Genomic DNA, 12,545 nt, shown 5'->3' on the forward strand with positions numbered 1-12,545 from the left:
TGCTTCAATGCATCTCTGCAAGCCCCCAATTTGTAAGCTGGAAAACAAGACAAGGGGAGAGAGCAAATTCACCAGTATATATTTAAAAGATATTTGTGTAAACATTCTTTCTTGTCACCGCAAAAATGGAAGGCAACAAACAATAAGCTTCATCCAGAACAAAGTATTAATAAAATGTCACAACATCTGTGTCAGCATAATTTTAAAAACCCACAAAATATCATCATCATCATCATGAAATAGCGTTTAAAAACTAATCTAAAAGTTAGTGTTTCACCATGTGTTCTGACAGCTTGCAGGGCCTGGTGAAGTAAGCTTTAAAATTACAGCAACTGTGTGCATTTGAATGAACAGAGCACAGGGCTTGAGGAAGGGAATTGAGTTCTTATCTTCTGCTCTGCTATTGGCTTGCATGTAACTTTGGTGCAAAGTTACCTAATATATCTGCTGTCAGTCTTTCCATCTATGGAATGTGCATACTTCTGTCTGATATAGTGCACTGCACTGAAATTCAGGAAATGCTTTGGGATACAAAGTATGGTTACCACAGCAGCCATCTGGTGTTCATGTCTGATGTTGCATCCTCATTGCCTCTGAAGCCTTGTAGTTCATTCATCCAAACATAGTCCTCAAATAACTAGCAACTTGCCCATCATGTCTGTGTGCTGGTATTCAGTGTGAAGGCATAATAACCATGGAAGAAGTTCACAGAGGATGAAAAGAGAATTATTGGTGTTCTAATTTTAGCAAGAATAACATACAAGATCATGGAAGCTATTTCATTTGAACTGTAACTTATCGGTGAATAATATGTGGATCTGAGATGTTAGCTGCCTCCACTACCCTTGCAATCCTTCATGTGGCTTAAAATTGATCATTTGCCTCTCCCCTTGGGTTCTCTCTACCTAATTCAGAAGCACACAGATCTTTGTTATAACATTATTTTATAGGTTAACAGAACTTTCAGTAGTAGTCTCAAGTGAGTAATTATGCAGCAGGACATAATAAAGGCCAACCATGTGTGTTTGTGTCTATTTGTATGTCATTCATCTTGTGTCACTACATGCCTTCAGATAGTAGAACCTGCTGGGTTAATGGGCAGCAGCTCAACAGAAAAAACTGTCTGTCTTTATTAAAAGGCAGTAAAGTGGTGTGGTGTTGTTCTGTGCCGCCCAAGACTACAGATTAATCTTCCTGCTGGCTCATATTACATCTAATCCTGGTAATGTTGCTTGACAAGAGATATTGCTGCCTTTTGGGGTTACTCTTGCTAATGTCTAGTTGAGCTTCGTGTAGGGCAGTATATCCTAGACAACTGATAGCAAAGGGACTTTTTTCTGACTTAAAATTAGAGGTATTATTTACCTTCAAAGGTTTTCCTTTAGAATGTCAAACGCTAGGAGGAGGAACCCACCTTGTGCTTCTTCATTGTTCACTGTTCTGAGCATGCCTCCTGAATGGAAAGAGGGACTCACAAAGCAGTGGCTAACTGCAAAGATGTAACAGACAGCCTCCTCTGAAGGCAGGAAGTTTTCTATGTGTCTGCCATGGGGACAATTGAATGGTATAATTACGATGCAGAGATGTGGCAGAAATTCCTACCTCCAATGAAGGCTGATCAAAAGATGCAAGGCCAGAACAGTGAGCCACGCATGGGGCAGCCTCTGTGGGTGGGTGGATGCCCAGGTTTTAGTAGGAGCTATTAACTACTTAGTTCCTTGCAGTACACAAGTGTACCCTGGCATATAGTTTGGGGATTGCTGATACAGGTTTTAATCAGAGGGAATTTGATCTTGGCATAGGCCTAATTGTAGAGTGTCTGGGACAAATCCAGCTAATGGTGTTTTTTCCTATTAGGAAGTGCTAAAAATTAGTAAAGTAGGAACATTGGCAATAAGATGCACTTCTAGAATTGTGTGTGTGGCTAGCGTGTAGCGTACTGTCTCACTTGATTAATGGTTTGGGGATGTTTTTGAGAGGGGATGCAGGATACAAATACGTTTTTATTATGTGTAACTTTGCATGAGATGTCTAGAACTTCAGCAGTAGAGAGAAAGGTGGCAGGATTTGGATTGTGCTTGTATTCACTGCTTAGTGCCTGCATGTTCTTGTCTCTTCTCTCCCTAGGAGGTTCTTCCATCAGTGTTGAGCAATGCAAGCATGTTGTGTCTGAGCTCCAAGACAGCATGCGCAAAGCTATCCATCTGTACCATATGGTAAGTCATCCCTTCATTCCAGCTGCTCAGTTGATCTTAAAGCTTTCATGTGACTATCCATATTAGCCAAGTTAGACATGTATGATTAAGGTTGTGAGCACAGAGCTTCTGAATGTTTGTGTTTTGAAGCAGACAGCTGTGCTTATTTTTTTCCTGCTATAAGCCAAGTAGAACTGCATCTTACAACTTCACATGGTTACAATCATTTTGTGATAATGAACAACTTATACAGTAGGAATACGACAAATATTTAAATACGCTTTTCAATGAAATACGCTTTTCAACTGGAGGGATACTGTGCTGGGGGTGGATAGGGCCAGTTGCTCTTCCCCTGCTAAATAAAGAGAATCACCAGTTTAAAAAGGTGCCTCTTTGCTCAGTTATACAGGCTAGTATTTATTCATTTAATTAATTTATTTATTTAACATATTTTTCTACCGCCCACACATTCTTTCCCCTTTCCCTGCTCTGTCTCTAAAGCAGAGGTCATGCTTGGCTGCCCAACACAGTGCAGGCCCAGCAGTGCAACAACCATACCACCTGGGACAGACCAAAGAGGATTTGGGGGCTCCCATGGGGTGTGGAGGCCCTGGACTTAGCCTGGAAGTCCAGGGGTAAGAACGCCTCTGTCAGGGAGGAAAGTACAGGAAGGAAGAAGGAGAAAAGTCTGCACTCTAAATCTAAGACTGAACGCCATTCAAAAGTGTCATAAGACCTATTTTGCAGAATTGAGTCAACAGAGGAGTGATTATTAGGCTGACTGAATTTGATTTTTGGTGGTGGGGGGAGATATGATTGGTGACACATTAAGTATTCCCATATATGCATGAGAATTGTGAACCTCCATATGAGGGTAGGGGGCTTTTGAGGGGGGGAATCTCCAAATAAACAAGAATTCAGACTTGGTGAATGGCACTGACTACTACTGCAAGTGGGAGAATGTGCTGATGTATGATATACGTTTTCCTTGCTTTACTGCTGCTATTGCTCCAACCATGGCAAAACAGAATTGTGGCCTTGTATCCCTCTTCACCCCCTCAAATAACAGTACTTATAGTAACAGAGTGAGAAAGGTTTCTTCCTTCTCAGTTGGTCTGTGTGGTTTATGGACAGTGCTGCTGGAGTGGCAAAGGTTGAGTGTGTGTGTGTGTGTGTGTGTGTGTGTGTGTGTGTGTGTGTGCATTATGGGATAGCCTATGGGGACAAGAGGGGAAATCTTTTGAGAGTTTACCCTTTTGAAATTTAAATTAAATCAAGTGTGAGGGGCAGTTAATGAGCCTGGGATCAGTGCTACCTGAAATAAGGGGAAATCACTGAAGAGTGCAGCATCAAAGCTGCTCCCAAGCACTTTTTTGAGACGAAACAGTTTATGGTGCTGCTGTGTGTGTGAGAGAAGAGGGATAATGGAGGCAGCTGATTCTCCCCCACCCCACCCCTTTATCTCAGAGATTGAGTTGTTGGTTCCAGTTTATAATCTGGCAGCAAGTGGATATGAAGCTTTTTTGTCATCATGAACTGAGGGTAGGACAGGCTGCAGATGGGTTTAATTAACCAAACTTATATCCCTTCTTCTCCACACTTCTCTTGTAGGTGTCTACTGACATGGAGTCTTCAGCTGACAAAGATGAGATTGCTGGCCTCTTGATGGAGACCTTCTCTGTGATGAAAAAAGAACTAGATTCCCTGAAGAATGGGAAAGAACTTCAGAGAGAGAAGGAACTATTGCTGAAGCCACAGGATTCACTTGTAATGCCACTCAGTGAGGGAAGTGGTGCCACCTTATCCACTCATCGGCATTTTGGAGATGAGCAGACCCTTGCTTTGTTGGAACAGTACTCAGAGCTATTACTACAAGCTGTTGAGCGACGTATGGATAAAAAACTCTAAAGAGCAATTGTTCTAAGAGATGTTAACTTTTTAAAGAAAACTGGTAGCCGCACAGGAACATTCACATGAGTTAGATTCATGGGGAAAGCCTTGGACAAACACTATCTTCGCTCTTATCCTGCGGAGAAAGATCTTATTCTTAAACAGCAAGAAACAAATGGCTCTTTTAAGAGCTGTTCATGGTTTTCAGAAATGTGCTGGTCACAGTACTAATTTTTCTGTGCCGACCTCCTCCTTTTGAATTGTTTAGCAAAACTGTTAGGAAATGGTTTCCTGGCCAAGGTGTGTGTGTGTGTTGTTGCTTTTTAATTCTTTGCAGGAAAAAAAACAAATGAAACCCAACTCACTGTGCCCTGTGGCCCAGGGTAAAACTGCTGACTTGGCAGAAAATATATCAAGGTGGCGCGCCAATCATTCACTCTGCAGGATTGTACAGACAGTTAAACTTTTATTTATTAATTTATTTTTTGCAATTATTGTTCCAAACTTTTCACATGCATTTTGTAGCCATAGCTGTTTTCATATCTTTCTCACAATGTGCTGTGAAAGGTGAGCTTATTTTAGTAAAGAGTTTCGGGCAGGATTCTGAGCTACTTTCTGCTGCAGCCTGCCTTGCTGAATTTCACTCCAGTATATTTGGATTTCCTGCACAGATGGGTACTTTGTATTTATACTCCATGCTTTGCTTTCCATTTTAAAGAAACTCCTGTACTTTACCGACAGCTGCACTTGCTTCCAGAGGATATTGTACCCTTTGGACCAAGCTTCGGAGATTTGTTGCAAGGCCGTTTTCCAATGGGATGGCATTTTATTAGAACGGCTCAGCATTTCCTGAGGTTTTATATAGAATACAGCGTCATATTGGACACTGTGGGGTTTCAAAATAACTAAACAATTGTTGAAACATGCTTGTATTTGCTGTGGTGTTAGACTGGAATTGTATACTGGGCTCTTTATGTTGGGTTGATTCTGTCTTTGGACATTTATAGTTTGAGAAGTGGAGGGTGGAACAAGATGGTGATAGCTTTTATTTATTAGAACTGATATACAGTATTGATACCATCTTAGTCTGAATTCAAAGAAAATTGTAATTGAAGAAAGTCTGATGCTGTACAAGGGAAGCATGAGATGTTCCTAACATCTGAGAGGGAGACCCTTTTTTAAAAAATTTATTTCCAAGGGAAGGAATAGAATGCTACCAGCCTAAATGTGAGTGGCCAGCAAATATAGACTGTTGTGATGTAACTGTCTCAGTGTTCTCTTCCATGATAGGTCTTGGAGAAAGATTTTTTTTTAACATATTAGTAGGGTGGGGAATGAAGCTGCATTGGGTTTTATTGTTTTCAGTAACAGCCACATTTTACAAGACTTCTCAAAGATCATTGAAATTAGTTAACTGCTGTGTCTCACATGAGATAAGAAAGAACTTATCTTCAATTAATCAAAGGAAGTTAAGCTGCCTCCCCAGAAGGGACCTACAGGCATGCATTCATTTACTGTGCACTCTGTTTTTAATCTCTCTTTCTTTCTCTCTCTCTTTTACACAAGACAGCGCAATTCGCAGTTGACTGAATTTATCAATCTGGCTGACGCTAACAAAAACATTTTAAAAATGACAAACCTGCAGAATTTAGGGCTACTCTCTTTGGTCAGAGAGCAGCTGCATTCACCATTTTGAGTCTGATCATCCTACAAAATGTAAGGTTTATCTTTCACTGAACTTTAGGGCTGGCACCCTGCAGTGTAGCTTCATGCCTAGGACTAGTTGGCTCTCATTTTTTAGTACTGTATTGCTGAGGGGCCTGCAGTGCAGCCCTTTTTGGCTGGCTGGCTGGCTGGCCAGCCAACCAACCATCCTTGACTGAACTCCAAGGCTGGGGACTTGGAATGTTTTTAGTGCTTTTCAGTCTACCCCTCCCAGAAATTCCTGGCTGACTTACTCTTTTTCTGCTATTTTTTTCTGTGATATTTTACTGAATGGGTTTGAATAGTACTTAAAAGACAATTACCAGATCTTAGGTCCTGCTTGTCCTTTCTGTCCATGAATGAGCATGAAATGGCAGAGGGGTGTGACTTATAGGTAGTATTTGTGGCAATGGAAGAGAATGATTGCTCAGGTTGAGCTGATGAAATATACTCCTTGGACATCTGTTAAATGAAAATTAGGGTGATTGGGTGTGTTTGTTGTATGTACATGTCAGGAAAGCCTAATGGGCAAAATACCTTTCTTTCCCTGTTTACATTTAAACTATTGAGTGCTTAGGAAAATGTTTCCTGTACTAGGATACGTACACATGCGCACACATATACTCAGGGTAAAAGAGCCATACTTTCAACACAAGTATCTTAGGATACTAGAAAGGGGAGAGAGTTGGAGATATTCTCCTTCATTTATACTCCAAAGTTATCAAATGTATTCATGTTAGAGCAGATATGATACTGGCAGCAGTTAATAGTCAATAATTGATTAGGAGAGTTATGGGTGAAAGGCAATATCAAACAAATTCCACACTAGCGTCAAAACAGGGTTTCCACTGGATGATCCTTATTAAATTATTTTTAAAATTGGGCACTTTCTGCTTTCATAGATCAAAGTGGGGAAATGAAAATGAGGAGTGCGAGTGAACTAGAATTGTAGTCTTCTGTGGTCTTGAGTAAGTAGATAAGCAAGGATATATGGGGAGAGCTGTAGTTTCTAATAGTACATGGAACAGTGCAGCCAAGGATAGTTGTAGAGCAAGAAATCTGTTTAGATTGAAGGACGAGTATGGATGAAATGGTTCTCAAATAAGGAAGAGGCAATATAAATAGGGATAGATCTTAGTTAGGTAGAACTGGGAATGAATTTGCTGTAGATTATATAATGGGAAGAGGTAGTAGGGTTGGGATTTTTAAAAAGTCTTTTAATGTACACTTTATTTTCCCACTTTCATTATTTGAGAAGACTTTGAGGGTGCATATCTTCAGCCAGGTAGCTGCCCCAAGACCACTTGGCTTCCATGAGCTTCTAACTCCCCTGTCTGTTCAGCTGAAGCCCCAAATCAAGATTGATATTTCAAATACTTGTTTTTGAGGGGAAGCAGGAGGAAAGGATGTACCTCCTCTAAGAAAAATACTTTGAGGTAAAATATGTTTTATAACTATTCATTGGTGACACCACACTGCTGGCCACAGCAGGTTGCCCAAGTATTGAATATGGAGTATCTGTTACAAGACTAATATGACATGTCAGCTATTTATTCTTGTTTTGAATTGCATGCAAATTATGTGGGTTTATTATAAATTCCCACTGTCTTTGTTAGAAAATCTTGGTTGGAGAAATATAAATTGATGTAATAATTTAATCTGGCCCACTTATATTGATTTTAATGTGTGCATGCAGTTTTAATGTATTAAGGTAAATGGGGAAGCTTGTATAAGAACATGGACCTATCACTGAAGCCATACTTGCATATTATCTCCATGCCTTTGGAAATGTATTTGAGCAGCGTGGTATCCCCCGACCCCACCCCCCAAGTGTATACTGTTTCTCAAGGAGAGCCCTTGGAAAAGTGAACAAATACTTGTGCACTTGAATGAAAGAAAGTGCCCTGTCCTTGTTTCCTCAAATGCAGAAACACTTTGAAAACTAAATTGTGTTTACACCTGCTATTGATATGCCACTGGTGCTACTGGGCATGACATTTTGTTCACCCCTGCTTTTTCTCCCAATTTAATTCTTTTCCTTTTTTACTGAGTGTCCTTCTAATAGTAGGGCCGATTTGATTCCCCTTTCACTCCAGTGACCTGGAATATGTTTCTTCCCACAAAAAAGCTGCTATTGGAGGCAGTGTGTGTTAAAAGTATTTTAAACCATTGTTGTATATACATATGGAGCCACTGGAACTGTAGTATCCAGCATTTTAAATACATACAAACTCATTTGGAGGGGAAACAGCTTTCTTATGGCCCTTCAGGTACTGTTGACTAGATTGTTCTTTCTGTAGATAAAAACTAGACTGTCCAGAATCCTGTGGTGTTTGTATATAATATTCTGGAGCTGAGTTGCTTATATTTTGGGCTAATCTGCTGTAAATCACAGTGATGCATGGGGCAGCAGTTTTAGGAATAAGCCATGTCTACTCAGCATGTCTAAACTATGCCTAGGCACCATCCCTTTTACCTTTCGACACTCCCTCCCCATTCTCCACTTGTTTAAAAGGAGAACAAATCTGAAACTTTTATTTATAAGTGTTTTTTCTACTTTGGCTTTGAGAAAAACTTTTGAAATGTCTTTTTTAATGATTTGAAATAACTGTTTTATGTTTGTGGGGTTTTTGCACTGTGAGCCACCTTTCTGGAGCTATTTTTAATTCTGTATTCATTTGTACTCTGCGTCTTAAATAGTTTCAATAAAAAAGTGTGATCCTTTGTTACAAAGCCGTCTGTGCTGTTGCAATATTTTGTAAGGGACTTGGGGGAGCTCAGATGGTTGCAATATGTTTCCCCCCTTGAAGTTATGTACATGCATTTGTGGACCTGCTCAGAGAGCGTCCCATCAATACAGTGGCATGAGCAATGTAGTTCTACTGCTTCTCCTATCTGTTGTACCTCACTAAGAAATTTTGGAAATGTGTTAACCTCAAAATGCACATTTTTCTATGTCCCTGGAAATACATGCATGTAATTATAAATTGGTTTCCAGATAAAGCAAAAGAGTAAGCTAAAATTCAGTGCATACTACTACTGGTTTGTACCACCCTTGTAAATAAAAACTCGTCCGGTAGCCTATGGCAAATACAGAGCCCTAACAACCAGGCAGGGAAGGCATGCTTATTTTATTTATTTATTATATTTATAAACCACTTCACATATAAATTTCAAAGTGGAGAACAACAGCTTAAAATACAGCAGAAATAAAACATAATAAAAGCAATTAAAACAGTTTTTAAATAGTTTTAATAAAAGCCTGAGAAAACAGGTGGGTCTTAAGGGTTTTTTTTTAAGGCAGCCAGAGATGGAGAAGCTCTTATATGGACAAGGAGTGCATTCCAAAGTTTTGGGGCAGCCATAGAGAAGGCCCAGTCTCAAGTAACCACTAAACAAGTCAGTGGCAACCGTAACCAGACTTCCCTGGGTTATCTTAATAGGCGGCAGGGGTTCATGACAAAGAAGGAGTTCTCTTAAATACCCTGAATCCAAACCATTATGGGCTTTAAAGGTAATAACCTGCACTTTGTATTTGCTTGGAAGCATATTGTCAGCCAGTGCAGTTCTAAGATTGGTGTTACATAGTTACTGTAAAACAGTGCCACGTCACCCAATCCCAATACTCTTGGGTGACCCAGCAGGATACCATGGTCAATGGTATCGAAAGCTGCCAAGAGATCCAAAGAGTCATACTCCCTCTGTCAATACCTAATTGGAGATCATTCATCAAGCTGACCAAAACAGTTTCTACCCCATAGCCTGCCCAAAAGCCAGTTTGAAATGGGTCTAGATAATCAGTTTCCTCCAAGACTGCCTAGAGTTGAGAGGCCATCGCTTGCTAAATCACCTTGCCCAACCAACCATGGGAGATTAGAGATGGGTCTGTAATTGCCTACCTCTGAAGGATCCAATGCAAGTTTCTTCAATATATGATCTATTAATCTGGTTTTTATGTTTTAACTGTCAAATTATTGGTTTATTTATTCCTGTTTTGTTTTATGCTGTAAACCACCTAGATACTTCGGTAGTGGGCAGTATACAAATTTAATGAATAAATTTTATTTAGATAGATAGGCTCCTTAAGGCAAGGAGGCATCCTGCCCTCCCTCAGAGAGGCATTTATAATATTTACCAAACCATCTGTAATCTGATTGCCAGATGAAATGAGCCAAGATGGGCAAGGGTTAAGAGAACAGGTGGTAGGACACACAATCCAAAGCAGCTTGTTCATATTCTCAGGAGTAACAAACTGATCCAGTCTAGACCCATAAGAGGAGTTGCTGGACACCTCCATAATAGACTCTGCCATAAATGTGGAGTCATTAAAAATGTCACATATAACCAATGTTTTCAAATGCAAGGGGAAGGGGCATATACGACCCCTCTCACAACCCTAGACAACACATCTGGATGTGAATTTGTGGACACAATGCAAACAGAAAAGAACCACTTCTTTGCTGCACATATTGCCAGAGCATAGATTTTGTTGTAATTATGTTGTAATCTGTTGGATTCGGGTGAAGTCTTTCTCCACTTGCACTCTAGTTATCTACCTTGTCACTTCAGCTCGCATAATTCTTCCGAATACCACATGGCTAATTCTGAAACAAGTCAGAGATTATGCTTAGGAGCGATCGTGTTTACTGCTCTAGTGAGTTCATTATTCCAAGTTTGCAACAGGGCATTGACAGAATTATCGACAGAGCCAACTTTTTATTTATATATTTATCACTTTTATACTGCCTGATATGTACATCTCTAGGTGGTGTACAAACTTTAAACTCTTCCAAGACTTCTTGGAAACCTATTGGACCTAATAATCTTCCCAGGCAAAGGCGCTCTTACCAGTTTGTGGCCTCCAAGGGGGGCTCCAAATGACCACCTGCTGCCACCCTGTGCTTGCCCTGCTGAGCAGAACGGCCACTTTCCTGTAATTTTAACCGCCATGTGCATGGTCGGGGTGGGGGCTGAGCCGAGCAGACCTCTCCCCGGCTTGGCGGCAGTGGGCAGTGCAGCCGCTGGGGCTGCTGGGCCTGTTCGTCCGGCCCAGCAGCCTTGAAAACTGGAAACTCCAGACATCACGGGCTTGTGACTATTCCAACTGTTCAGGCACGCTGGCACAAGTGCACTGGAGCGCCTCGCCTTTTTCAAGGGCTGCTAGGCCGGACGGACAGGCCCAGTGGGGAGTGGAGGCCTGCTCAGCTCACCTCCCCACCACCTGGCCACACACATGGTGGTTAAAATGACAGAAAAGTTGTGGTTCTGTGTGGTGGGACCTCATGGGGGGGGCCTCGCACTGGGGGCAGTCCAGGTGCCAAAATTACCTAGGTGCACCACTGTTCTCAGGTGGACCAACTTAATGGGTTCTTCATCCCTGCAGAGATGGGTTGTGGTTGCAAATCCTAGATAACCAGATGGCAGTTTGTGCATGACAATGGGGAAATTACAGGGAACATCACCCTAATCAGTGTAAAAGACCAAACTGAGTGTGTGACTAGCATCATGTGTCGGTCCAGACATCATTTGGGATAGGCCCATAACTGTCATGGTCACTATGAACTCCTGAGCCACTCTTGACAAACCAGTCCCAAAGTGAACACTGAAGACCCCCACCACCAACAGTTTGGGTGACTTCAAAGCCAACTCTGCAACCAGAAAAGAAGAGAGACACAAGACAAATTATACAAATCCAAAATACATGGCAAAATTGGACTTTATCAGCAGAGCAATTATCACATTTACCTGAATAGAAGATGACCCCCTTAAAAACAGAGGCTAAATACAGCTTATACCTTTCTTTCTTTCTTTCTTTCTTTCTTTCTTTCTTTCTTTCTTTCTTTCTTAACATATTTTATAGTGCTCAAAAACCTACGTCTCTGGGTGGTTTAACCAAAAATAAATAAGTAACAGAAAAGGTTAAAACAATATTTAAAACAAAATAAATAAGAGAAAATGTTAAACCATTACAACAATCTCTCTCTATATAATTCTCTTAAGGCAGACCTGTGGCTAATCCTGTGGGTGGCAGCGCTCACAAGAATTCAGGAGCAGAAGCACCATGGTGATTGGGCAGTGGGGATTCCATATGCAGATAGGGAGGATGAACCTGTGAGAGCAGAAGCACCCTGGTGATTGGGCAATGGGGATTCCATATGCAGATATTCCATAAGCATACAGTATGTAGTGAGGAGTGTCAGGCAGTGGTCCAATTCAGAAAATTCTGAGGAAGCCCCATGGTTGGAGAGTTATCTATTGTGGAACAGCAGGATACTGCCGGGAAGCCATTGCCCTCTTCCGATGGAGAGGAGCCAGGCCCAAGCAGCAGACTGGTGAGCTATGTGGGGCATTATTAATAAAAATCTAAAATCTGAGAACTATAAAAACTAAAGAACCTATTAGATATAAGCAGCAGACAAAACCTTTAAAAGCCCCTTAAAACAGAGCACTGAGAGAGAATTATTGTATTATTAATATATGGTGGTATTATATTTTGCTTCTCAGTGGTGGCACCAGAAAAAAAATGGGGGGTGAGCGGCACAAAAGGGGCAAAGTGTGTTTATGCCGGGGGTGGGGAATGAGCTGTGCTCCATACTGTATAACAAAAGGGCAGAGGGTGAGTGCTTGCCTGGAGCCACCCTTGTTGCTTTTCATCAATATTCTCCAAACTAGTCACATATAAAGGAATAAGATGGTTCTCTGTGAGCAAAAAAAGCCAGTGTCTAGAAACACAAAGAAACACAAAGTAGCTACCAG

General features: G+C 41.1%; 1 protein-coding gene across 7 annotated transcripts in view; it reads left to right on the forward strand.

The window, feature by feature from the left end:
- Positions 1-8,522, forward strand: part of MAPKBP1 (mitogen-activated protein kinase binding protein 1) — a 164,881-nt gene extending 156,359 nt beyond the window's left edge. For all 7 annotated transcript variants that reach the window (XM_053283011.1, XM_053283012.1, XM_053283014.1 and 4 more), the window contains 2 exons: positions 2,128-2,216; positions 3,807-8,522. In XM_053283011.1, coding sequence (XP_053138986.1) covers positions 2,128-2,216; positions 3,807-4,103 — 386 coding nt within the window. In that variant the 3' untranslated portion in view covers positions 4,104-8,522. The remainder of the gene's footprint in view (positions 1-2,127; positions 2,217-3,806) is intronic.
- The last annotated feature ends 4,023 nt before the right edge of the window (positions 8,523-12,545 follow it).

Source organism: Hemicordylus capensis, chromosome 1 (genome assembly GCF_027244095.1).
Source record: "Hemicordylus capensis ecotype Gifberg chromosome 1, rHemCap1.1.pri, whole genome shotgun sequence".
Taxonomy (NCBI): domain Eukaryota; kingdom Metazoa; phylum Chordata; class Lepidosauria; order Squamata; family Cordylidae; genus Hemicordylus; species Hemicordylus capensis.